The 26984-nt window shown below is 40.7% G+C and overlaps 2 protein-coding genes across 3 annotated transcripts; one reads left to right on the top strand and one right to left on the bottom strand.

The window, feature by feature from the left end:
- Positions 1-3120: 3120 nt before the first annotated feature.
- ubtd1b (ubiquitin domain containing 1b) lies at positions 3121-12017 on the bottom strand. Of its 2 annotated transcripts, XM_062442851.1 has the most exons (5): positions 11686-12017; positions 11302-11562; positions 4805-5032; positions 4546-4703; positions 3121-3993 (listed from the first exon to the last, which is right to left on the bottom strand). In XM_062442851.1, exons 2-5 carry the CDS (start codon positions 11381-11383, stop codon positions 3694-3696), a joined length of 768 nt encoding a protein of 255 aa, XP_062298835.1. In that variant the 5' UTR covers positions 11384-11562; positions 11686-12017; the 3' UTR covers positions 3121-3693. The 2 variants fall into 2 exon arrangements, with proteins under 2 accessions (XP_062298835.1, XP_062298834.1); XM_062442850.1 differs by having other exon boundaries at positions 11302-12017.
- A 519-nt stretch (positions 12018-12536) lies between these two features.
- On the top strand, positions 12537-26965 carry mms19 (MMS19 homolog, cytosolic iron-sulfur assembly component). Its single transcript, XM_062442845.1, has 31 exons — positions 12537-12627; positions 13118-13166; positions 14044-14144; positions 14534-14619; positions 15031-15105; positions 15548-15617; positions 17010-17138; positions 17287-17348; positions 17717-17803; positions 17899-17973; positions 18284-18361; positions 18925-19063; positions 20002-20156; positions 20355-20433; positions 20979-21104; positions 21191-21272; positions 21404-21501; positions 21655-21810; positions 22293-22448; positions 22584-22683; positions 22875-22977; positions 23141-23218; positions 23322-23448; positions 23559-23665; positions 23863-23919; positions 24097-24283; positions 24396-24478; positions 24606-24770; positions 24926-24985; positions 25256-25356; positions 25628-26965. The coding sequence occupies exons 1-31, from the start codon at positions 12537-12539 to the stop codon at positions 25656-25658; spliced, it is 3093 nt and encodes a 1030-aa protein (XP_062298829.1). The 3' UTR covers positions 25659-26965.
- Positions 26966-26984: the final 19 nt, after the last annotated feature.

Here is a 26984-nt window from a genome sequence, read left to right on the forward strand (position 1 = left end):
AAGGCCGGGGAGAAATGAGGACACGTCTAGTTAAGTTCCATCTGGCTACTTCGTCGGATATTATTTCGGTCACGTGGATAACCTTGCTACATTTTCTTAAACTGACTTGTTGTGGTTGGTTTAGAAGGAAAAAAATTCACTTTGTCCTGAAACTCGTTCGACTTCCTTTGTATCCCATCTCTTGTACAGCACATGTTCATTGTTTAGCGGATGCTATACATTTACAGGGAAATGGTAAATAATAGCACTCAACTGCTGAGCGAGGAAGGCATCTATCAGTCAGTATCCATTGTATTGGCTGTTTCCTGCCTATTCTAGCGGTGTATTTTTATCCCCTTCTTAATTATGCCTGTGACTTCACATGGAGAAACACTTCCTATTAAACTAGTACTGGGGAGGGATTGGTGTTGGTAATTGCTACAACGAAGCATGAAGGGGTCAATCTGAATTTCCCTTAACATTGCAACCTAACCATAACATCTAAATAAGTGTTAATCGGACATGATTCAAAGTCTACTGCTCAGTATTACTTCTTAAATTGAGGAAAAATAAAATAGGACAAGCACCGACCCATGGCTCACTTCAGCCAGATCGCTATTGATAAAGTTGTCAACGGATCTTTTTCCCCACCCTGAGGCTCGATGACACCTTAACCTTCACAGCTGAAGACGAAGCGGGGCAGAATGCTAAATGGACACTGGGAAAGAGAAGTTGTGTAGGCATTTTTAATGTTTTGATATTTACTCTGTGAAAGATGAACGCCCCGTCTGAATGGTCGAGGCGTCAGCTTGGAATACATTTCAAAGTGACAAGCGTGAACATCTGAAACAGTTGACAGAGGCATCCGATTGTAGCAGGATTGTACCTGTAGACTGACATTAACTTTAATACTCATAGCTGGTGCTCAATGAAACCTATAGTTAGAAACGAAAAAAAAACAAAAAAAAAAACGATATGAGGTCTATGTCTATTATATTGCACGTACAGAGAAAAATGCTTATTCAAGTTTGAATACAATGATTAAGAAATATCCCCAAAAGAACCACTGGTGAAGGGAAAGCAAAAAAGGCCTGAAAGTCAAGGAAAAGAGATTGTGATGAGCTTCAACACTGAAACTGGATAGAAAAGCTACAAGAAAATTAAACACTCTCTCTCTCTCTCTTAAAAGAAAACGTATTCATGATGTGATGAGGTGTGGCTCAGTTAGGTTTCAAACTGATGGCTCAATTTTATTCCATCTATGATGAAACTGCTCAAGAGATGTGTGATGAGAGCGGTGGATGAAAACAATGTAGCGATTTCGACGTGATCTGCTGGAGCTAAGAAGCAAATGTGGCTATGTTGATTTTCTGATGGGAAAATATCTACATTGTGCAATTTGAGCTTCAATGTGAATGGAAGTATAAATTCAAAGTGATTTTTTTTGGGGCTGATAGGTTTCTGTTCTCTGCCGTAGATGACTTGGCTAGAGGCTTGTTTCCATTCAAAACTATTATCTTTCCTCAGAGTCACTGCAGCTGTGGTACTATTAAAGGCAAAAAGGCATAAGACACAAACTGTCAGGCTTAACGGCTTCTGCAAAGACTGTGTGAATGTGTTGAGGACTTAGTGAGAGGTTAGTCATACCCCACAGTCACTAAATGTTTGGAGAGGGGTTACAAATAAACAGAGTTACCCTCTTTGCCTTCCAGACAAAACAAAGTCTCATGTTTATGTAGTGGTGCCGTACTCAAAGAAAGAATGCTGTAGACTGCAAAAGGTGATAACTCCACTGTACTGTTTCTTTTGTTTAGTCTGGAAATAGTATCAAGTATTGTGTTGTTTCTGTGCTTTTAACTACTTGCAACAATTTTTCTCTCTGTCATTTGAATGGGCTGGTGGTGCTTCTGCTCCCACTGAGAATGAAAACCCAAATCAACAGCTTGTTTTGGTCCACTGCTCTCCACACACATAAAACTTGCCATTTTTACGGCAAACGCGCTCATGCAAGCCTGCTGGTGAAGAAGAGTTTAGCAATCAAATGTTAAAGTTGTTTTATGAACCACACTGGGGGTAAAAGGCGAGCGAATACTGGATTTACATTCATCTGGTGGTGTGAAAAAAAAAAGACAACTAGCCCTAAGCAACCCAAGTGATATATAAGGGTAATGTTGCAGAGTTAGTTTTTGAATCTTACTGCCCCCTGGTGGTCAGGGGGCCCCTAAGTGTCCAATAATATGATTGTTTAAGGGCACTCACAGTAGGGCCAGTTGTTCCGTACCGTGCTGAAGCACGAATGTCCCCCCTCCTCTGTCCCCCGCTGGCCAGCACTCACATTACCCCAAACCCAAGTTTACTCAAGCACGGTTGCCTCCGACACATACGTCATCACGTTGATATACGAAATACGCATGGCGCAACATCCACATTAAGTGACTATTGTTTTTACGCGGTTGCAGCAGCGTGATGGAGAAAGAAACAGAAAACATGGCTCAAACTTTAATGACTGTGTTGGCTTTGTGGATCAAACACTCCACCTCTTCATCTGACCAACGTGAGCCCTTCGACGCCGCCATTGCTATTGTTGTTGTGGAGGGATGGTCGCATGGTTCATACATCTTCACCACGTTTCGCGCGTTGTGTACGTAACCGTGTGCACATGCGTGACCAAGTGAACCGTACTCAAGCACGGTACACTTGCACTCACACTAGCCAAATAATCCAGACTTTACGGGGCAAACGTGCTTGGGCACGGTATGATTGCCTAGTGTGAGTGCGCCCTAAGACTATTATATTTGTGTGGGAATTTATGATATCATAGGTGAATTGTACACCAAGGAAACAGTCTTGTCAATGTCCGCTACAATCTGAAATGTATGGATTATATACATAACCCTTTTGCACACACACACACCCATACACACACACAGCAGCACCCATTCGCAATGTTTTGTCTGCAATATTCATGAAATCATTAAAAAAGGCAGCAGATATAGCTTGGATTGATCTAAGAGTTCCTGAATCTAAAAAAATACAGAAGGCTTAGCCTAGCGGGAAATCTAGCATCTTTCAGTACATTAACCCTTTTTGTTTCATCTTGTAGAAGGCACACAAAACTACCACAAAAGTATAGTAATAATCTTCAAATGTGCAAAAAAGCTCAGTTTAATAATTCCTCAATGAAAGATGGAGAAAAAAAGAAAAAAAAGAGAAGCTCATTATCCCGCTCACTGCCTTCCCCTTCGGTTTCCGATGAGCAGAAAAGGATTGCAGTGCAGAGTCCATGGGCGTCATAGTCCAAAGTAGAGATGTGCTTTAGAACCAACACAAACACCTCTGCAGTTCCGACGTTGGCACTTCGTTAGCATTCGTGCAGATAAAAAGAGCCGAGGCCGAGTCTTTGCATGAGTAGCATGACGTGGGCATGTTGTAGGTGGTTCAAAAAGACGAGAGTTAGTGTGGTGACTGGATTCGCTTTCAGAACAACCCAGCAAAACCAAAAAAAAAAATACAATGACACATGGTAGTTTAAAAGCAGCACTGTTGAGTTTCTCCCTCATGTAGTTTTATAACTCCACAGATCTTTTTTTAACCTATTTCAGTAACAGCAGGTGTGTCAAAGAGTTATCCAGCATCAGGAGGTGCCGCTGGTCCTTCAGCGTCTGCCATCCCCCTCCACCATCTCCTCCATCTGTGCTGGGTTTTTTCTCTCAGTTATTCAGATGCAGGGGAGGACTCAGTGGTGGTGGTGGTGGTGGTGGTGGTGGTGGTGTTGGTGGGTGACAGCTTGGGGCCTCGGAGGGCCTGCGGGTTGACGATGACCTGAATGACAAAGTCCTTCTGGATCTTAGTGTCTTGCAGCCGTGTCTTGTCTGTGAGCAGCTTGCCGGAGAAGAACCAGCGCTGGTGGTTGGCGTCGATGTCCTCCTGGACGTGCAGCTGCTTCTTCAGCTGCCCTATGGTGTCCGCCATGCTGGCGCTGAGGCGTAGGTCCTTACCTGTGGACATACGTACCTGCAGAGGACAGGCGTTGTAAGAGTTACAAAAACAAGAACAAAAGCTGCAAAAGAGCTGAAATTAATACCAGGCAGCCAAAGGTGACGTCAGCCTAAATGCTAGTGAAAGTAATCTTTCATGAAGGTAACTTATAATAATGGTTAATAGTTTAATGAAATGATACGGACTGAATTTTGTCAGAATTTTACAGTTGTGACAACACAAGAACAAACAACTAGATTATCTTGGTCTAATTTTAAACAGATAATAACAGCTTTACTAGTTAGCACCACAACTTGGATCTATGAGCTACATGAAGTTAGATCACTGCTGCTGTATCATCACGTTTCATGTGGGTTTTTCACTTTTTACCCCATATGCAAAGACTCATGAGCAAAAGCAGTGACTGTTTTGTTTTAGCCTTGCAATTTCAGCATGGTTTTAATCAAGGCTACATTCATCAAATATGCCAGTTTAAACTTATTTAAAATTTAGCATGGAAACAGACATTAACTATATAAATATCAATGAACATTTGAGTAGAAAATGAAAATGAGGAGGAATAAGGACCTTGAGCTGGAATTCCTTCTTGGGTGCTACAGGAGGTTCGGGGCTGTCGCTGGGATCCTCATCACTGCGCTCTGAGATGAGGTTGATGGGTGGAGCCAGGCAGTAGACGGGCAGCTGGTAGCGGTTCCCGAGTTCGTCATAACACTCTGTCAGAGTACCTGGAGAGGAAAAAAAAAAAATAATTTTAATCAATCATTCAACCACATTAAACAATGGAGTTACCTGATATATAGCATGGATAGCCTGTTTATGTCCTCACCGTGTGGCAGTGTGATACTGGCTCCATCCACTATAGCCTGGGCCAGTTCGTGGTCGTTACACTCCAGGGCCACGGCTGCTGCTTTCAGGGCGTCCCAGATCTCCTTGCGGCCCTCGAAGGCCGGCGCTGTGTCCCAGAACTCATCCCGCTTGCTCCGTAGCTGGCCCTCCGTCATCGGGTAGTCGCTCTTCCACTTGGGACGATCTTTCTTCAGGGGCTCGTTACGTCCTGTGATGGGAAGGAGAAGCAATAGAAGAATGTTACAGCAATGTGGTTGTGAAATTTTATTTGCTGAGTACTTAAAAAAAGGAGGTGTAGTGGCTCTGCTTTTGTTTATAAGTAGTAGTGAATTCATAAATAACACAATCTTTCCATAAAAAAACAAATCCTAGAGTATGCTGTCATCTCCTGACACTCATAAACAAAGCTGGCAGCGGAGAGTGAAATGCTAGCCACCATTTCTCTAGTCACCAGAGAACATCACACCCCAATATGTCATCCCAATCTAAAATTAGGAGGTCACCCTGAGTTTGCAATATGCATGAAGTATGTGTAGCCTATATCTGTCTATGTAACCTTACCTGTGTTTCCCACCATTCAATATTAACACAAAGCGAAATCTAGGCCAAGAGAGCCCTTATTGAAGAGGGCCACACATACATGTGCCTTCACAGACAATAAGGAACTTACCTGCCAATAATTTAAGATAGCAGTTTTGTTTTGTGGCAGGTGGATAGGTTGTTTTTTTGTTTTTTAATGGATGCTAACTGACAGCATGTTCATGTACTAAACCTGCCTGAGCTTATCTTTACAAATGTCAGAGAGGCCAAGAGATGCCAGTCACTGAGGAGCAGAGTCATGGAAAATAAAGAGGAGTAGAAAAGAGACAGCGCGCATCCAAGAGGGGTTGCCTTTCTTTCAAACTAATTATTTATAGTGCAGGTGGCTTCGGAGGAGTAATGGGAGGATGTGGAGGGTGGTGTAGGATTAGCACTTGGAGCAGAGAGTATCCCGAGTGAAGGAAAGGGGGTTCCTCACCATCACCCTGTGGATATTTGCTGAGACAAATAGTTGGAAAAATATCTAGCAGTCTATCTATCTACATGTTATTCTACCTCCCAAGGCAAGAATACAAAACAAACTATCCTCATATGATCCTCTTCCCACACAAAAAGCTAAAGCACCTGCTATTTTATAGCATAAAGTCTATGAGTATATTTTAAATATATTTACTGCCTAACAACAGATTATCATAACAGTCAGTATCAGCCACAACAAACTCTGTTTCAGAGACTGTGACAAGTGTTTTATAAGGATCTGTGACAAATAATCAATATCTTAAAATACTGTTTTATGATATGGTAAGTGGTAAATGGACTGCACTTCTATAGCGCTTTTCGACCTAATGGACAAAGCTCTTTACAATTTTTACCTCTCAGTGATCTATTAATACACACTTACACACCACAACACTGGCACCAGTCTAACAAAGCCTTCTTTTACTGCAGATTGCTGTGATTTCGGGCAGTTTAACCTTTTGCCAGTTGATGTCTGTTTAACATTAACAGGATGAGGTAAAGCTGCAACGATCAGTGGATTGGTGAATCGTTGCGAGTCGTGTTTTTGGGAAGAACTGTGTGAATCAAGGTTCTGAAATGTGAATATTTAGTGGTTTATTTAGTCTTCTATTACAAATGTGAATATTTAGTGGTTTATTTAGTCTTCTATTACAGTTCAATAAACATTGGGTTGTGTGTTGGGTTGTGGACAAAAAAAGGAGACATTTGAAGGATGTCATCTTGGGCTTTGAGAAACAGTGATAAACATTTTCCACCATTTTCTGACATTATTTTATACACCGAATGACTAATTGATCAATAACAATGAAAATAATGGTTAGTTGCAGCCCTACAATGATGACACATGTTGCTGTGTATGTATTAAATAGGCTCAGAGTCCATTTCATCTACTGTATATGATTCCTCCTCTTTAGTTAGATATCATTAAAACATTGTAATAAACTGTATTGTGTTTTGCTGTGTTATCCTGATTTTAGTGTTTTAGTGACTCCCTGTGACCGTTTCAGTCAGCCTGATAACTACAGTGGAGTTTAAACATGCAGTAGTTAGCATCAGCAGATGTTGGACAGCTGAGGTCTGATCAGAGGAGGAGCCGAGCTGAGAAACTCAGACAAGCAGAGGAGCTTTCCATGAAATGTTTGATTTCTATTGTGCGTGTGTTTAAACTAACCCCTGATGTTTCATAAACCCTACAACTATTAGTCTATTAGTCTCTCATCCAGCTCTTATTTCTTCATCACCTTCCCCTCGAATAAACCCTGCTTAGAGGCCTCGAGCGGCGCTGCAGGAATCAATATTTGACAAGATGACGTTATACGAATTAACAAGTGTGTTCTGGTAGATTGTGTGTGGATTGTGTGAAAAGGCGGGCGCCAACAGGAAGGGTTAGGAAGTGACTCACCAAACAGCCCCATTTTTTTTTTCTTAAATCAAAACTGCAGCACGCCGAAACAAAACAAGAGACGTGAAGCAATGCATTACAGACACATGAAGCAATATCAGGGTGTTTTCATCACCCTGGGCCCATAAAAAGAAGCTGCCACGTGTCGAGGCATACACTCAAGCCTGTTGTATTTATAAGTGTTAATGAAATGCGTCATTAAAAAAAAAGACAGAATATGTGGATTAGATTTACAGCTGTTGCTTGTTGCTGGATTTCAGGAAACAAAACAAGACAATACCCCAGACAGTTGTTGTTACCTAATTATGTGAAGATGTTAAAACATCCTTAAACACACTTAAACTGACGTAAAGCAGATAATGAATGTGGGATGTTTTCTGTTACATTCTTTAAAAGGCAAATGTCAGTGAATGGAAGTGCGCTCTTCAGCCAGACACAGACTCAAGTGTATGACTGTGTTTCCTAATAAAACACGAGCAACACCCATACATGTACTCCCAACATGCCGTCTCATCCTCGTAGCTGGTTATCTTATCACTGCACTGCTGCTCAGCTTTGTGCAGCTGAAGATAAAGAAACAGAGACAGGCTCAAGACAACTTCTAACAGGCCTTCTGTAGCATCCATGATACCGAGTCTGAAAACTAACAGGAAGTGAAGTTTTTCCTCTACTTTCTACATTTCAAATGGCTACAGAGAATCTCAAAAACGATGCTTTCAGATTGAGGTTGATTACGAACTCTACAGCCCGAGACATACTCACTTGACTCAACTGTTTTACACAGTCTCTTTTACAATGGTGGTCTAAGGGGGAAATGCGTTTTGGACAGGCGGGGAGTTCCGGTCCTCTGAAATGATGCCAACACGGAAGTAACTTAAAACTGCATTCTATCAAAAGGCCACCAGGGGGCAACCGTTTTGGTGTCAAAAGGACTTCCGTCTCTATACAAGTCAATGGAGAATTCACCAACTTCTCACTTGATTTATAACCTCACTAAACGTTTTCAAAATGTGTTTATGGTTTCAATCGCTAGTTTAAAGCCTTCTTCAATGCAGTATGATGTTCATTTGTGAAGCTCTTTCCAGCTCTTAGAATACATACATACTAGTATATCTATATTAAGCTAATATCAGCCAGTATATCGGCCTGATGGATTTATCAGTCAACTCAGTTACATTTTCTGCCTCTTCACTAGAAAAATCAAACTATGAAAATTTAACTGGATGTTAAAATGTCTTTTCTCTTTAGGACGGCAATTATCAATTCTATTAATGAATCTACACTTAAATCCATTAGGCATTTGTCATATAAAATGTCTATCACAAGCTCATACAGCAAATGTCTTGTTTTATCTGACTAACAGTCCAAAACTTTAAGATATTAAGTTTACTTTCATAAAAAACTATATGCAAAAAAATATACATATTTAAAAAGCTGGAATCAGTTCATTTGGACATTTTACTCAACAAATAACAACAACAAAAAACCCTCAATGAACTATCAAAATAGTTGCAGGTTTATCTTCTGTCACATTAATATTTAAGATAAGATATTCCTTTATTAGTCCCACAATGGGAAAAGTAGTGGACAGTAAAATAGAAGAGCAGCGATAAGAAAAAGAATAATAATAATAATAATAATACTTAAAAATAAACACATAATAAAATTATCCTGACATTATCTATATTATTGACAACATACAAGAGTAATATTGGTATTGAGTGGTAATATACCAGAGAATCAAATTAATCGACTCTGTCACTCTTTGAATGATGTTGCCGGGTTCTGAGGTGAGTTCCAGGTAACCATGGTAACACCACACTGGGTTTGGTTTTCCGTGGCAACTCGTTTACAGATGTTAAAAAAAAGATGATGGGCTGATGATGATGACACATTCAGTCATTTATTCATCTCTGCAGGGTCCACCCAAAATCTGAATCAAGATCTGAACCGCAGTCACACCTTCAATCCACATTTTTAAATCAAAACACATTCAATACACACCAAGAAACATGGCTACCTGAGTGCTACCTGTTAATGTAAAGCCATTTATTGATATCTGGTGCCAACTACCGCTTTATTAACCTGCCTGTATTTCCTCCAAAGTAAAATAAAGACTGAATGGGAGGAAATAGATAGAAAACAGATCAATGAACCCAGATTGTGAAAACCGAGGGATACAACAATTACAGCTCTCCATTATATGTGACGACCTCTTCTCGTTGTCTGTACGAGGGTGTGCCAAACAGAGCAGAGTTTTTTTTTTTAAGAGAAGCCAGTCAATGATGCAGCAGGACATGATGAGACATGTTCTTTATTATCTGTAAGGGAGTGTCTGTTGATACCAATCAGGGTGGGAAATCACCACGTGTACCAAAAACTTGAGAAATCTCAGCAATGATTTTAAAACAGTCTTATTCTCCGGATAGGGCCTCGTTGCCTGCTGTGACACTGATGCTGGAACCAGTTCTGAAAAGCTTCTGTCACTCTGGTGTAACCTGGAGGCAATTTTTTTTTGCTGGAAAAAGACTGGAAAAACTTTCCGTCAGTCAGTTTTTGGAGGAGCCTGCATCCAAATGAATCACAGACACTCAGATTTACAAAACAGTTGCTTTAAAAGGGAACTTCGCTATGACTGAACATGAATCAGAGCAAAGGGAAGTATGTTAAGAGTAATTAAAAAAAAATACTTTTAGTATTTTAGTTGGAGTAAAATAACTCTAATCTCTCTTATTAGGTGTAGTGTTGGAGTGCTTGGTAGAATTGACAAACTTCCCATTTTCAGAGAGCATCATTAATAAACCTGTAAGTCCAACCAGCCACTAAACAATAAGCATTCATGTATCACACCATAATCACAAAGGTCACGCTCATTGTTGTCAAACTATGCAGAAATTGAGCATGTCGGCCAATTCGGCTACACGGCGCCTGCGTCACTCAGTTTAGTCTGGTTGGGCTAAATGTAACATTTAGTCTTTTAAGAGCTCCAGCGGCAATCCAAGTTCCATCCTTCACCATCAAAGACGAGTGTAAAAAAAGGAACAAAAAAAGTGGCTGTCGGCCAGTGTTTATCTTTAGAGGAATGTTATCTTCCGGGGAAAGGTAATGGACATGAACTCGAGTCCCTGGTGAGAAGAAGTGGACTATCAGCAGCTTCGGGAATCGATGTAACCTGTTACAGTGTTGCCGGGAACAGGAACCGCAATGCCTGTACTGCCTGGTGGCTGAGATACGGCGTTCTCTTCACACCATATTACCACTTAAACAAAAAAAAAGGTAGCAGTTGTCCCAACAAGCTTAACTATTGTGGGATTAAGAGTGTGGCTTCAAATTGGCAGGTGAGAAAATTGCCGGCTTTGCTTGCAGGCGCGATGTGAGGCAGATGGAGGTGTAGAGTAGGTGAATTTGGCTGTGTCTGTGATGAGAGAGTGGGTCTGGGATAGTAAGAGTAAGAGAAATCTGATCTATCACTCTCCCAATAAGCAAACTGCTACATTCCTCTCCTTTATTTGCTGTTAAGCAGTTTCTTATCCTTCATAATTTATGACTGTACAATATTGGCCCTAATCTGATCGACCTGTGAGATAAACTTGTTTTGTATACACGTAGTCAAATGGTGCCAGTCTGGAGTGTAGATTTGGAAAGGCCTCCCTGCCCACAGCTGACTATCAAAACATTATATATTTGCCTATATGACTTTTTCCTGTTTAGTAGCAGGCACAGTCTCACCACAGAATAAACAAATGTGAGCGAGGAGGTGAAACCCAACCACATGTGGTCACTTGAGATGCATTTGAGTCACAGTGTGATGTGAAGGAGGGGGTTGGGGAGGGGGATACACCTGGATACAATGAGTCTCAGCCGGACTCCATTCCTGTTTTGAGCTATTCTTTAAACCTGTGTGTGTGTGTGTGTGTGTGTGTGTGTGTGTGTGTGTGTGTGTGTGTGTGTTTTGGGTGGTTTGACTATAACTTGCATGCCAACACACACACACACTTGAAACAATGTAGTCTTACCTCCTCGTCCGCCGTTCCTGGAGGAGCCTCGGCTCTGTGTGTCCTCCCAGCCTTCCCAGTATCTCCCCACACATCCTCCCATGGTTACCGGGGCTGCAGATTGTTTCCACGCGTCGTATACTAGCTGAACAGGGGAGCCATCGCCGCTGATAGGTAGTCTAGGTCCGATGAGGAGGACGGGTTGCAGGTCCAGTGATGCGAGCCCGAGAGGTCATCGGCACCGGCAATATCCAATATGTTTAGATAGTGCAGCGCTGATATCTACGAGTTAGATCGGAGTTTCTATCTTTCTGAATCAGTGAGGTTAGGGTTTAACACAAAGATTTACAGCTGGTGTCCCGCAGTAAGATAATAAAGAGTTTGATCACCAAACCAGCAACTCACCACAACATCTGCCAAACCGTCTGTTTGAAATGTTAGGGCATAACCAGCCGCTTTTTCCACTCTCCAGCTGCTTGTTTAGTAGTAAATGTTGATGTCCAGGTTCCTCGCTAACAAGCTAACAGGGCCAGTCAGCTAGCTGCTACCACGACACCAGTAAACACAAACTTCCGCGCAGCACGTTGAGTCTCTTACAGATACGGTGACAGTGTGAATTCGCAGCTTCCCGCAGCCCTCGGAGCACCACTCTAATACTTTAACCCTGTCTCTGGGATTTTTTTCTCTTTAACCCTCCAAACGTTACCCCCCTCTCTGTTGGTAAAAGGTGACTTGCGGCGGAGCTAACGACAACCAACTTTTTTTTACGCCTGCGCAAGAGCACGCAGGCAGGTGTTGCGTTCCCTTTTGTCAGGACGAAAAGCAACTCTGTTTTATTTAACACACAGCAGCTTAACCCGGAGTCTTTAGAGTATATTTATAATAATGAGAAATTAGTTGAAATAGTTAAAAGTACAAAGCCAAGCTTCGGTGGAAAGGGATGTTGTCAGGGATATCATAAAATGCCATTTATCCACTGTTTGTTCTCTTACATCGTGAATTCGGACAGTAAGTGAAGGCATCACCACAAACTAAACGTGCGGTTTGCGTTTAAACTTCAACACGAAATATGTGTTAAAAACACAGGAAGTATATGTATTTCAAACACCATACATGTACTTTAAAGAGCAACACACTACATAATAGGTTAACGGTGCATTTTGTTAAACGTGTATATAAAATAAAACACTTTTGCGTTATTCCGTTTCGCCTCTCAACTTTTCGCGCATGCGCAGCCATAGAGGAGACGCAGAGGCATGATGGCTGATGAAAGTGCCTTGCTGCTCTCTCTGGTGGAGGAATTTGTCTCGGGGCTGCAGGACAGCAAGGCCAAAGATACAGCAACAGGTAAAATAAAATGCTCATCTTCATGTTTTCTTCGAAACCTTTGTGGAATGGCTCGTTTTGTAAAATAAATGCTGGTGAGGCGGCTGAATGGAGGATGCGCAACACAGCTCAGCGTGATGGTTAACGAGCTAACTTAGCGCCACAACATCCTGTGTGGTTTTAGTTCACTTAAAACACAACAACATACACGTTTACCGCCAGGCTTCTCATTTAGTGACTGTAACTGTACTTGGAGACCGTTTTATGGTACTGTCACCGACTAGTATTGTGAGTTTTAATGCTAGTCCAGTCTGTTTTAACCGCATGCTGCTTGTTAGCTGTTTGTGTCCACTTGTAGGCATTCTGTCAATGAACTCTGTACCTTTGAACCCTGCAGATAACTTCTTTATGTCCTTGTGTTGGACGTCAGGTGTGTGTATATATATATGTGTGTGTGTGTGTGTGTTATGTCTACATAGTTACAATTCACTAAACTGGGTTTTCTTTTCAGCTGTCAAAGATGGGCAGTTTACAGTACTGCAGCTGGTGGAAGCACTGGGGTAAGCTGTCCACATGTTCACTGACGCCACAATAATATCAATAACAGCATGACCACAGCATTCATTTGACTTTATTTGCACACACATAAGACTGTATAAAACAATATAATATATAACATCATTTATGAAAATATAAGAACAAATAAATGACAACAAGCAGCGCACAAAAAGAGCAGAAAAACACACAAAAACCACAACAATACAATAAAAACATTTTTTAAAAAACAATACGGGGAAAGGAATAAAAAACATATACACTTCAAAAAATAATTACACATGATCATTTCAATATCATGACCATTTCCTTGTACATTTCTAAAGATAACAGTAAAGATAACCAGCTCTTCAATAACATGTGGAGTATGATATTTGAGGAAGTACTGGCCATGTTTCAGTTTTTTAAAAAGGAAGGTGAAGATGATCAGCCTGTGTAGTATTATATGAATGAATTTGGGAATTCAATTAGAAGAAGTTGCTAAACCATGTTGGTAGAGAAATATTTATATATACCAATATCTGATTAATATTTATGTTAAAGGACAGAGGGCTTATCAGAGTTGCCTATCTTGAAAATAAATTTGCCTTTGTCTTTTTTTACTCTCTGATGCAGCTTCATATTGGTTTAAGTAGATTTTTAAGTAGACATTTCAGATGCAAGTTGTGCTAAATGTTGACAATATCACCAAGTGATAAGTGATAGTTTTTTAGGTTTTTTTTTTGGCATTAGATGTGTCACATATTTTATGATTACGGTATAGTTGTTTTTAAATTCAAACACTTATATTGCAGACTAGTACTCATTACAATGAATCAGTTAAGCTTATGTGGAGATACACTTCACAAATTTAATTTCTTTCTATGTTTCCTCTCGTCGTAGGCTGAGTCTGACTAGTTCTCAGCCTCACACTCGAGCAAGAGGAGTCCAGCTGCTCTCAGAGGTTTTACACGAGTGCTATGGAGATCTTACAGAGAGAGAAGGTACACCCCTCTTTCTTTTTGTTACACTCTCTTTTATGTCTCTCTTATCTACTGTTTAGTTGTTTATGGATATTATGGGCTTACAAATAGCTTGTTTTTTTCATACTTACTACTTACATTTTTGACATGTTAACTAAGTGCAAAACTAAATTTCCTACCAATAAGGTGGAAAAGCAAAGAAAGGATGATGGTTTTCAGTTACAGCAAATCTTGCACATAATCTCAGCACCGTGTCGGCAGATTATATTGACAAAGTAAGACCTTTCTTCACTTCAGATATGACAAATGTATCACTGGAATTAGATTTTTTGGAGTCTGGCAGTGCTAATCATGCGGAACATAATTCTGTAGTTTAGCAGCATGTCTATTCCTGTCTCTCTGCTCCACAGTGGAAGTGCTCATCTCTTTCTATGAAAACCGTCTTAAGGACCATTACGTCATCACACCGCCTGTCTTACAGGGGCTCCGAGCGCTGGTGAGTGTCAGACAAGTCTGTGCTTCATCTCAAACATTGACTCCAACATCTCAAACGCTCTGTAAAATGAATTGACTGTAACTTAGTGTCTGCCTGCCAGGTTTGAGAATCATTTTGAAGAGTTCCAGATATGATAGCAGTGATCAACACACACACTGTGTTTATACTACTATTTTATACCACGATTTGTTTATTTTTGTATAGTTTTCCAATAGTAATTCAATGTAAGTTATGTTAGCTTTCAGTGGAAGTTTGGTAGTTTCACTTTATATTTTTGTAACAAATACACACTTCAGGATAAGGTCTTAAATCTGACTGTAATGTTTTATTGACAGCTAAACTTATTTGTCTAAATGTCAGTTTATAAAAAAACTTGGAAGTAATCATTTGTGCTTTGGCCTATTTTTCCAGACTAAATGTAATGCCTTGCCTCCTGGCTCGGCTGTTTCCATGCTGAGGTCTTTGTTCCAGGACGTTCATGTGCAGGTGAGACTTGACACAATGTTTAAATAAAGATTTTCAAGCTGCAGCAAGCAGGGTTTTATATAAAAATCCTCTGTATCTACTCTGTATTCAGTGTAGTCTGTTTTTTGTTGGAAGGCCCTGTGTGAATACTGTTTGAGCCATTTGGTCCAGTTAATTATTGCAGTATACAGTCATGTCGAGTTTATTTGTGAGGAACAGTGGTTGCTGACAGTAGAAGCACAGAAGTTACAGCAACAGTATATCTATCTGTCCATCCAGTAGTGTGTCGTCGACTGGGCTAACGTAGCTACAGTTACTGTTTCATGAGTTCTGACACACACACACCCACATCTAATATTTGACCACGCTTCTAACAGTTTGTCTTGATGCCGTTCTTGTTTTTACTGTTTTCTGCAAAGCATTTATTAAAGAGCTCACATGGTTCTGTGTCTTTTCCGCTCAGTCACTGATGCTAACAGAGAGAGGGTGCGTCTACAACATGCTCATCAACCTCATGGACACCAGAGAGGCCGGTAAGAGACACATAATGGGCAGGTTTGGGATTTGCTGTTGCTGGTAGACGTAGGCACTAACAATGTGCGTGTGTGTGTGTTCGTTTGATGTTTATAGAGAGTGTTAAAATCATAAATCTTAGGTAATGCATTTTTGTTTTAAAACACATAACTTAACACATAACCGTTTTAGTTTGGAAACTCTGGGATTGTGTTATACTCTGGACGGGTGGAAATGGTGACCTCATGCCAGATAGTTTGTTACAAAGAACTATCTGAGAAGTTGTCCTTGGAACAAAGACAAAGAAAAAGACACACACTTGCTTGGAAAAAGAAAAACACTTTCAAAAAAATATATGGCAGATGATTGGATCAACCATCTGTCTATCACTGTCTGTCACTCTCTGATGTTGTAAGACCTTGATTGGTCTTTCCGACAAAAGCGCCTAACTAACTAAGCCTGACGAGATGGATTCTTGCGTGATCTTGTGATGTCACGATCTCGCCAATCTGCCTCGCAAAGTAACAGAAACATAGACGTTTGAAAACAGTGATGCAGACACCCACCATCGCTTCCTCATTGGATGTTATTAGTCACGTGTCATTCCCTGATTCATCACGTGAGAGTTCCCCCTCATCGTCAGTCCAAACAAAGACATCTGTAGTCTTTCTTTTCACCACTAATGTTCTTCCTTGGTAGTATTTTCTGCCACTAAGTAACCAACCAAAAAGTAAACAATCTGGTTCCTGTTTACACCAACACGCGTATGCTTAGTGTACGTTTATGGTCATGTGATGTGTCTTTTCAGGCATGTTATTATGGATGGAGATGATTTCTGAAATGTTGCTAAAACACCTGTTCGGATGGATATGAATGAGAACATATTAGTGTGGACGTGCGTAGTCTCAGCAGCTGGCTCAGTAATCGTTGCAATCATTACTCGTCTATGAGCAGTAAAACTCATTCCATTTCTGTAATAAAGTACAGAGCTGTCACACCTTCTGCTTTGTGTGGCATTTGAATAATTTTGCATAGGCATACCGTTCAAACAGAGGGATGAAAGTGACATGTTTGTGTGTGGCTGCAGTTTGTTTTTAGAAAGACGGCAGCATGTCACAGTGTCACCTCCCCTCTGTCTCCGTTTTATTTAACAGTATAAGTAAAAGTAATAGAGCTGAAATGTTGAGTAGTATCTGTCAGTTTAATAAAAGTAAATTTGCTACTGATGTATGTTTTTAGTAATGAATTAAAGTACCATATATTTGCTGGTTATAGCTTCAAAAACACAAAGATTTACTTGTTTTTTCTCAGTTTCATATAATAAAATGAGTCCTTTTTGGGATTTTTAACCTGCTGGATTGTGAAGATGAGATAAAAATGTGTAAGTATAATTCCTCCATCCTTTTCCACAGAGCTGAAGGGCCTTGGTGCAGACTTTGTGTTTGGGTTTGTCCAGTCAATGGACGGGGAGAGAGATCCTCGCAACCTCCTGTTAGCCTTCCAAATCGCCAAGAACATCATCCACAGAGGTTACGATCTAGGTGAGAGACCATCTGTCCCTCTCTGACTTTAAAAAAAAAAACAACTCTCTTATATCCAACACACAGTTCAAGCACTCACATTTTTATTAACCGAGTAGGTCTGAATCTGTTTAGTATCCCCCTTTTAATTTCCTGTCTGCTGTCTCAGGTAAATTCACAGAGGAGCTGTTCGAAGTGACGTCCTGCTATTTCCCCATCGACTTCACCCCCGTAAGTCCCTGTTTACTCAGCTGTTTTAGACACGGAGGTGATGAAAGAGATGAACACAGCAGACAGAAATGTCATCACAGACTTCCTGTGACCTCAGACAAAACTCGAAAACAACAAAACAATGATGGTCCAGTCTGCACACGCACATTTCTCAACTTTACGTCACAGATGATTGTTTATTTGTAGGTTAGGTCACTTGTTTTTTGGACTTCAAGCATTGGTTAAAACGTGTAATAGCCTGAAATAAGACCTTTTGTTAACTGCAGAGCTCCTTGTTGGAATCTAATCATTACATCTTTAACACATGTCTCTCTTTTCTTGAATGACCCCTCCTCCCTCTTCTAATACCCACTATCCACCCATCCCAGCCTCCCAACGACCCCCACGGCATCACCAGAGACCAACTCATCCTGATGCTGAGAGCCGTTCTCACCGGGACACCAAAATTCGCAGAGGTAGCCCCTTTATCAGTTTACATTTATACGTCACTTTTTGTCGCAATGTGTTTTGTTTTTTTAAATAGTGTTTGCTTCTTACGTCACTGTTACAGTTCCTGCTGCCGCTCATCATTGAGAAGCTGGACTCAGACGTGCAGAGCGCAAAGCAGGACTCACTGCAGACACTGGTGAGAAATCTTGACTCAAATCAAAAAATCTCACAGCAGCCCATAGAGCAGGACTACTTGAGCATTTGACATACAGTTTAATATTTTCAGTTGGGTTCTCTTCCAAAAAAAACCCCCAAAACCATGAAGTATCTGAGGAAAAGAGGCGGCTAAGAGTTTTTTAAAACAGCAAAACAATCACCTTATGTGTTGATCTCAAGGGTAAATTTATTGGCAATCGACAGGCTGACAATTGTTTTATGTATAACGTATGAGAGTGAATCCGTGTCGTACCTCGTTGCTTATCTCACCTCATTTGACTATTTTTCAGGCTGCTTGTGTGTCACAATATGAACATAAAGACTTGGCAGAGTTCCTGGAAGGACTGTGGACGTCGCTGCGCAGAGAGGTTTGTTTCAGACAAATGAATGTGAAGCATTTACTGGAGTGATCATTCTATAAAGAGCATGTGCATTTTGATTATAGATGTATAAGGTTTCTAAGATTTGTCAAGGAGAAAATGAAACATCTTAAAGCGTTTTTTCTATATGCTAATATAGATGCTAAAGTTCCTGTTTACACCTACTCCACCCTTTAAAACCAGAAGCGACCGAACTTATACTGCGGTTTGTTTACTGAAACTCTGCAGTGTTTATTCCATTAGTTAGTATTTTCTGCCTAGTTGCAAGCAATGCCATTTGAACTCATGCAGCAGCACTTTATGGTTCTGAGAAACTTTTCATTAAAATTAAGAATGTAATTGAAACAAACTAAAGGAAATCACCAAAAACATATGTAGTTTCTCTCACTTGGAAACTCAAGTAAAACAAGTTTGGCCTGATGCTGATAGTTATCAGTTTTTCTTGATTACTTAAGAGTGAAATCACACCTGAAATCTAATCAAATGCATCACAATTCATCCACAGCAGAGTAAAGAAAATGTTCCCCTCTTCTCTTTTCGTCTCATCGCAGGTGTTTCAAACATCCAGCGAGAAGATCGAGTCTGCAGGCCTCGCTGCTCTCACCGCGCTCACTTCCTGTCTGTCTCGCTCGGTTCTCAACTCCGACTCTGACGACTCCCTCAACACCTTCCTGGATCTCGTGCTCAAAGGTGAAATGCGACTTGTTTGCGCATTTAGTTCAAAAAACATCTGAAATAGACATTTTATTAGGGTATAAAAACATGTAAGAAGGCAGAAGAAATAAAACACAAAATAGTTACATAAAAGACTTGTTGATTAAAACTGATGCAGGCAAAGTTACAGTGAGTGTGGACAGGTATAAAAGCTGTTGAGCTACTTATGTAAAAAGACTTGTGATGAGTGGTTTTGTTGTAGTGTAGTGGTGCTCATGAAGCAGGGCAGGAAATCTTTTTTTTTTTAATACCGCAGTGACTCAGTTCTTCAGTTTCACAGTCCGCTGCGTTTATTATTACCCTCAAATCATGGTTGCTTTTCTGCCAAAGTGTAACTAAAGCTGGAGACTCACAGACCAAGCAGTTACACTGATTGGTAAACAAACATCTTCATGATCTGAATTGTTTGTTCTGATTTTTTTAAATTCCGTATTTACACTTTAGCTTCATAGATTTCTATGTTTAGATCATGTGACTAAACAACCTCAGTATGAAATCTATCATTCTTGGTAGTGTTTTCTTAATTGTGATTGTAATATACACACTGGGGTTTGACTGATTGGATGATATTTAAAATTGAGCAGCAGTATCAGTGTTTTTAAATTGAAATAGAAAATTGTTGAGACTTTGCTTGATGTATGAAAGCGTCTTTAAAAATCCTGCAGATTTTCACAGAAATACATCTTTTCAGGGTAGGAAACACAGCATGTGAGACATTTTAAGTGTTAGGCTTTTATAGCAGGGAAAGCTTAGATTCCATCCAATTTAAATGACTTCCAACACTCACAACTCAACAGCCAAACAAGCACATAAAACAACCTGACTCTCAACTAATAAAACTCAGCAGCAGCTTTGATAAATCAGCATGACATTGTGAGTTTTTGTTGTTTACTGAGCCTGTGACGTTGTTCCAGACTGCAAACATCACCTGTGTGAGCCGGACCTGAAGCTGGTGTGGCCCAGCGCCAAGCTGCTGCAGGCCGCCTGCAGCGCCTCCAACAGGGCGAGCCACATCATTACAGCCGCTGTCATGCCCACACTCATCGAGCAGTACAACAACAGAGCTGAGGTAGAGGAAGACTTGACATCCAGATGTTTATTAAGTTAAATATGAGCTTGTTTTATGGCTATTTAATGATGGGGAGTGTAGTGTTGTTACATGTACTACTTTTAGACTGTTCATTTTTAAGGTAATTCTCTTGTTTAAGCCATTATATTTTATATGATTGGGGAAAAACATGACTTTTTTTCATGTGTTTGTGAGCAGTGTTCACACAGACGGACGTTACTGGAGGTGGTGCAGAGATTCATCCTCTCAGTAAAAAGCAGCCAGTCCTCAGAGAGCGGTGAGTCCTGATCCAGAACATCAGATTCAGATCCAGACTGCTCATGTTTGTTCATGAACATCCTCTTCTTACAGCGTCCACATGTTCCACTTTAAAGATGTCATAGTTTATTCATATTGGCTCTTTTTATAATAGGCACGTACACATGAATTGTGCTATGTAAACACTTTTGTTTGAGATTATAATCACTACAGACTGTCTTTATTTCATTATTTCCTCATGATATAATCCCCTTAAAAGATTATCAACAATATTACAGTATTGTTGCTCAGTTGTAACATGGATCCTGATCAGATCTGGAAATCTTACCAGCTGTCATGAGTTCTGTTGCTCATCTGTTTCATGTTATTGCATCACTGACATGTGTTTATACAGAGATAATTTGTCATTTTGGCACTCTTAAAATGAGTATCCTCTCTTCAGAATGACAGTTTAGCTGCAGTGTGTACATGGCCGTAAAGATTTAAGACTAAAAAGCAAATAAAAGTCATCTGTTTCTGTGTGTCTTTGTCTCTCTGTCTGTGTTTCTGCTCCCTCCACATCAGAGGAGAGCGTGCTTTCAGCTTTCCGTCCGTCTCTGTGCAGCATGGTGTTCTCAGCTCTGTCGGAGAGTAACGCCAATCTGCAGATCACAGCCACGTCGGCGCTCACCTCACTATCACAGCAAACAGGTGAGAGGCAACTAACTCTTACATTGATCACTTCAGAGTCATTTTTAATCAGTATTTAATTCGTATACTGACATATTTTTGTTCAGGTTTGCTGTTGGACTCCGACATCGAGCTGGCTGTAGATCACCTGACTGGACTGCTGCTGAAAGAGGACGATAACAGCGTCAGGTAAAACTCATGCCAGACAGCTTTCCATCTCCTTCTTCTGTTTTATTCCTCTATCTCTCAAACATACACACACTTAATTGTTTTAAACATAAAACTTGTCTCTCTGTTTTTTGTTATATTTCTCCCTCTAGTGCTGCTGTGGTTGAGTGTGCTGGAGCCTTAGCACAGCTGCACCCAACAGCATTCATCACTAAACTGATCCCAGAATTAAAGAAGCAGATGTTTTCTGGTAAGCACACATTAAAAATATGACTGAAACTGAATAGATATTATTTGCATCATGCGATGTTCATAAAAGTATTAGCTCCCTTTTAGATTTTGTGTGTTTTGTTTCTTTAGCACATACATGACAAACCTTTCCTCTCTTTTCTCCTCCGCGTAGAACCCATGGAGCAAGACAGAGAAGCGTCCGAGCAGCAGTCCCATCATGCAATGCGTCAGCGCTGTTTGTCCGCGCTAGCTGCGGTGTCCACCCAACCCAGTGTGGTCCAGGAGAGCACACCTGTCCTCCTGGAGGTCCTCAGTTCAGCACACACAGGTAAACTGATGGGCAGAGATGGATTTTTTGCATTTAAGTATAGACATGTTCGTCATATGTTGAATTTTCCCTTAAAATAAATAGCTATTCATCTTTATAGGTGACGCTCACAGTGCATCTAAGGCTGTAAAGAGACGTGATGGTGTTCATGGTTAAAGGAAAAGTACTGCTTTGGGTTGATGTTCTTTTTTTACTTCCTTTTTTTTAGAGTAAAAAGGGAACAAACATTTTTTCATGTTCACACTTATTGGGCAAATGTGGTGATGCACTACAAAAAGCTGATGTTCATGTAGGATGGGTACATTACTCATCAAGTGCTGAAATGCAAGTGTCAGCTGCTTCATATCTCCCTATCTGCACTGCACCAGAGTTAAATAACAAGACAGAGACAGTGAAGTGCATGGAAACAGATTAAATGAACAGGATTGTCTCATTTGCACAGATTCAGGAAATAACATGGCTCATTTCTCGTAATGTTTCAGGTAGCGTTAGTTTCTCGGTGGAGGAGGTGGTGTTGGCGTGCTGCAGCCTCCAGAGGATAGCAGAGCAGGTCAAGGACACAGAGGAGACGGGACGATGCTTCCACGACGTCATCATCCCGCGCTTGCTGTCTCTAGCGCTCCAGGCGGCGCTGCAGGGTGAGCAGGAGTCAAAAGCTCAAATTAACAGCTCTAACTTCTACCTTTTAGATGTTAATATCATGGCAAGGTGTACGTTTTATTTGTGGATTGGTGATTTGTCTCTCTGATATCTCATTGGTTCATGTTTTGTAGGTGATGGGTCACCTGGTCGTCGTAGTCCTCTGGTGGAGGAGGCGGTCCTGTCTGCCATGGTCCGTGTCATCAGCACTTCCTGCTCCAGGCTGCAGCCCACGTCAGTACAAAATCGCTCTCATTTGTTTCTGGTTTTAGTCTTTTTAGTTTTTTTCTCCTTCTAAACCATTTTTACTAGTTCCTGTCTCTTTCTCACCTTTTTTTTTTATTTGTCTTTTTTAAACCCTCTTACCATAAGAGCATGTTTCATGAGGTTTGTGTGGTTTCCTCTTCATTGTTTGACGTCGGCAGGATGGCAGGTCAGACGACATCAAAGGCCGTGTCTCTCTTTCTGGATGGTGACGTCTCCTTTTTGCCCGACAACTCCTTCCCTTCAAACATTCAGCTGCTCAAGGTGTGTGTGTGTGTGTGTGTCTGTGTGCATATGGGTTTGTGTATATGAGTGTCACATTCTTCAACATTGATTCAGCTTTGTCTCTGAGTAATGTATAAAGAAATGTATTGTATATTTCCCAGCCTTCATTTAAGTGTATTATTATCACTATCTCTTTCCCCAGAAGCAGCAGGGAGACTCATGGAGCCAGTCTCAAATGGTTTGTCTTCTGATGGGCTGCGTGTGTTCGTTGCCTCGCAGCGTGAGTCTCAACTTGAACACTTTATTTGTGCTTTTTTCATCTTTTCATCATCTCGAATGTTTCCGAAGCCGTATTCTGAGGGTGTTTCGTGTCTGTGGTTTAGGTGGAGGTGCCGCAGATAGACCGCCTGCTGTCAGAGCTGGAGGAGATGAGCTACACCTGCAGCCACCCACTGTCATACACCTCCGCCGCCAAGTGTTTTGCTGGCCTGGTCAACAAAAGACCACAGGGTCAGTGTATGACATTAAACGTTTCACACTCACAGGTTTTGGTTTCAAATCAGAGAGTTTCATCTTGTCAACTAAAAGCCGTGGCGTGATTTGTTTGTTTTCTTATTCAGGTGATTCTCTCGACAGTCTGATTCAGAGGACAATGAAGAGAATATGCAGTGAGTTGGATTCTACGTCTTCGTCTGTGCGCTACCAAGCGTTCACCCTCATGATCTGGGTAAGAGTTTTTGCTGAGGCTGCTTAGTCGTGCATCATTTTTTATAGACTACTAGTTAATTATGGCTTTTTTTCTAAATAAGTGTCAAAAAAATTTCAATCAGTAAATCAGGTTAAAGCTGGGGTAGATAGTGTTCTGGAAAAGCAAAAAAAAACACCAAAAGCATCAAGTGCAGTAAAGTTTCTGTTTGTCTCCAGGTTGCCAAAGCTCTGCTCCTCAGATACCACCCGCTGTTCACAGCACTGACTGACAAGGTAACTAAAGATATTGGAGGTCTGATTTATTGCAACTGTCCTTTTATTAAACATTGTATGTTTTAAAACAGTGAATTTTCTTTTTATTAATTTACAGTTTTATTCTCTCCAGTTACAGTTCCTCAGCTGCCATAATTATCCAGTTTTTAAATTTCGTCTCACTGTGTCTCTTCAAAGCTCTTCTCTCTGCTTGACGATGCTGATCTGGGTCCCATGGCAGCAGACAGCTTCTCGCTGCTGATGAGCGACTCCGCTGACATCTTGAACCGTGGTTGCCACGCCGACACACGCATCATGTACCGCCAGCGCTTCTTCAGCGAGAATTCAGCCAAGTTGGTTCAGGGCTTCAACGCAGCTCCTCAAGGTAACCAGGCAACAGCATCACGGAGTAGATTTAAGCTATATTTCAACCAGTTAAAGCCACAATCGATGTGCCATGTTGTAAAATGTTAAAAAATTGTGTGCCTCTCCTCCAGAAAAGAAGCCCAACTACCTGAAAGCTCTGTCCAACATAGTCAATAAACTGCCCAAGCAAGTTCAAGTCACTGAACTACCAGCGGTGAGTGAAGATACGACTTTTATATATGTCTGTTTATATAGTACCATCATCAGTCATTTGAAAACTTCCAGCAGGCTTTGGAAAAGTATTCAGCTGTAATGTGAAGTGTGTTTTTGTCCCTGTCCAGCTCCTGTCACTGCTGCTGGAGGCGCTGTCATGTCCTGACCAGGGCGTCCAGCTGTCCACCCTGTCCTGTCTGGAGCCCGTCCTCATAGACCCGCCACCAGCACTCATCCAGCAGCTGGAGGCTTTGGTCAGCAGGCTGCTGGCCCTCACCTCTAGTCCAGCCATGGTTAGTGACATATCACACCTGAGAGTGTCTTTTCTCTCTACTCAGCTGATAACCAGCTGTTGTTAATTCCTGCTGCTAACAGCTGGCATGCTACTTATCTTAATCAGCAAACATATCAGCTCCTTGCAATGTTTTCTTATCTCTCTCTTCTGCAGGATGTCAGGATCGTTTCACTGCGGTGCATCCACGCCCTCTCCCGCTTCCCTGTACACGAGGTAAAATTCAGATTGAGAAGTTTGGTGTTAAATACTCCCTCCAATTTTAAAATTCAGAGCCTTGTGACTTACAATCAAGTAAAAATAAGATCAGCCACACTTCATTGACTGCGAAACTGCCTCGAGCAGCTTGTGTCATATAACATTCCTGCCATTAGTTATTATATTAACCCACAACTGTAATAGCAATCATATATATATATATATATATATATATATATATATATATATATATATATATATATTATATATTTTCTGTCTGTGTTTCAGATCTTGCCGTTTCGGGCGCGGGTTTTGCGAGCTTTGGCCCGACCTCTGGATGACAAGAAGAGGATGGTGAGAAGCGAGGCGGTTCAGGCACGAGGAGAGTGGTAAGGATCAGCTGCTACCATTTAAAACCAACAAGAGAAATTAAAAAATATTAGATAATTTTGAAATCACATTTGACAGATTACGTGCTTTTATTTCAGCAGTTGCGCACATTAATGGACTATGAACCAACTATTAATATGCAAAGAATAGTCTTTAAAACTTTTTCCAGATGGCAAATGGGCAGATAAATGCCCCAAATATGAAGGTTGTGTACTTTTGAACATAGTTTCCTACATTAAATTGACATCTCTTATCTTATTTTACTCACAGGTTCCTCATAGGAAGTCCTGGTGGAAGGTGATTTTTTTTTTTTGGCAACTGAAACACAACCCGAAGTCTCCTTTTTTCCAACATCCCCCCCAACATGAAAGAATAAAGGGAGAAGAGTCACAAAGACAAATTGGAAACTCACACCAGGAGCAGGTTACCCAGTATCAAAGCATTGCAGTCCTCACAGCAGCTTCCCCCTCTTCTCTGTGGATTGTTCAGCACCCCTTCCCCTCTTTCCCGCTCACTCACAATTCCTCCATCGTCTGTCTTCTTTCCCCCCTCTACTTACTGAAATGTTTTTGTTGTTGACTACATGTATATTCATGAACGCACAAATATGAGCATCTGGACTGACTGTGGAGCGTTGTCTAAGTTAAAGATATGAAAACGACCAGTTTGTTGAAATGTAACACGCCTCATGTTCAGTATGTTTTTTTTTTTTCTTGCTACGTATCGGAGAAAGTGTCATACAGATTTTGGTTGTTCAGTTTCACCAGAGCCTCAAATTTCATCTTCAGATTTTATACTAAAATTCTTTCATGATCACGATGACATGATGGAAAGCATTTGGGGTTTCTTGATAAATAACAAGGTATAATAATTTGATTTTCTATCATTGAATTAATGAATTAATCCAAAAAATGTTAAATTTCTTGCTAGATTTTTATCATCTCCTTAAAGTTGATTAGTTGTTACCTTCTATACAAAGTGAGAGCAACAACAGTACAAACTTTGGGATGATCTCTTGAACTGTGGTGGCTGGAGTTCCTCTTTTCCAAACTTTTTTGACCATTTTTTTTAGAATGTGGCCTGCTGTAATAAACGTCACTTCATCTGCATGTAAAGATGTGGACTTAAGAGCCAAATGAAACCTCTGAACAGCACTGAACCCAGCAGCAGCAGCAGCACTGATGGCCTTTTTTTAAATATATAAATATCTTCTCATCAGGATGAATGTGTAACTGAGCAGTAATGTCTGAACAGTGTCTGCTGATGCATTTGATTTGTGTCACTCAGGCACATCAGCCGGGTGGATCGGAATACTACCAGGGTGACATGAATCAAGCACTCCACAGACATGGGTGACATTTTAATCTTCATTTTACATAATTAAATAACTATGTTGAGGTTAATGTTCATTAACGCATTATGTGTAAATTAAGTGAACAGTGTCAGACGTCTGCCTTGTATTCACTCAATATTTGAACAAATATTGACGCTTCATCATAGTTAGATTCATTAAGGTTGGCTGACTTTGGACCTCACATCAACTTATGCCAAGGAAATAGACTATTTAAAATGTCTAACTTAAGATGTCATTAAAACTTTGTAATTATATGGAAGGTGTTTAGTGTCT

The sequence above is a fragment of the Scomber scombrus genome, chromosome 21 (genome assembly GCF_963691925.1).
Source record: "Scomber scombrus chromosome 21, fScoSco1.1, whole genome shotgun sequence".
NCBI classification, from domain to species: Eukaryota; Metazoa; Chordata; class Actinopteri; order Scombriformes; family Scombridae; genus Scomber; species Scomber scombrus.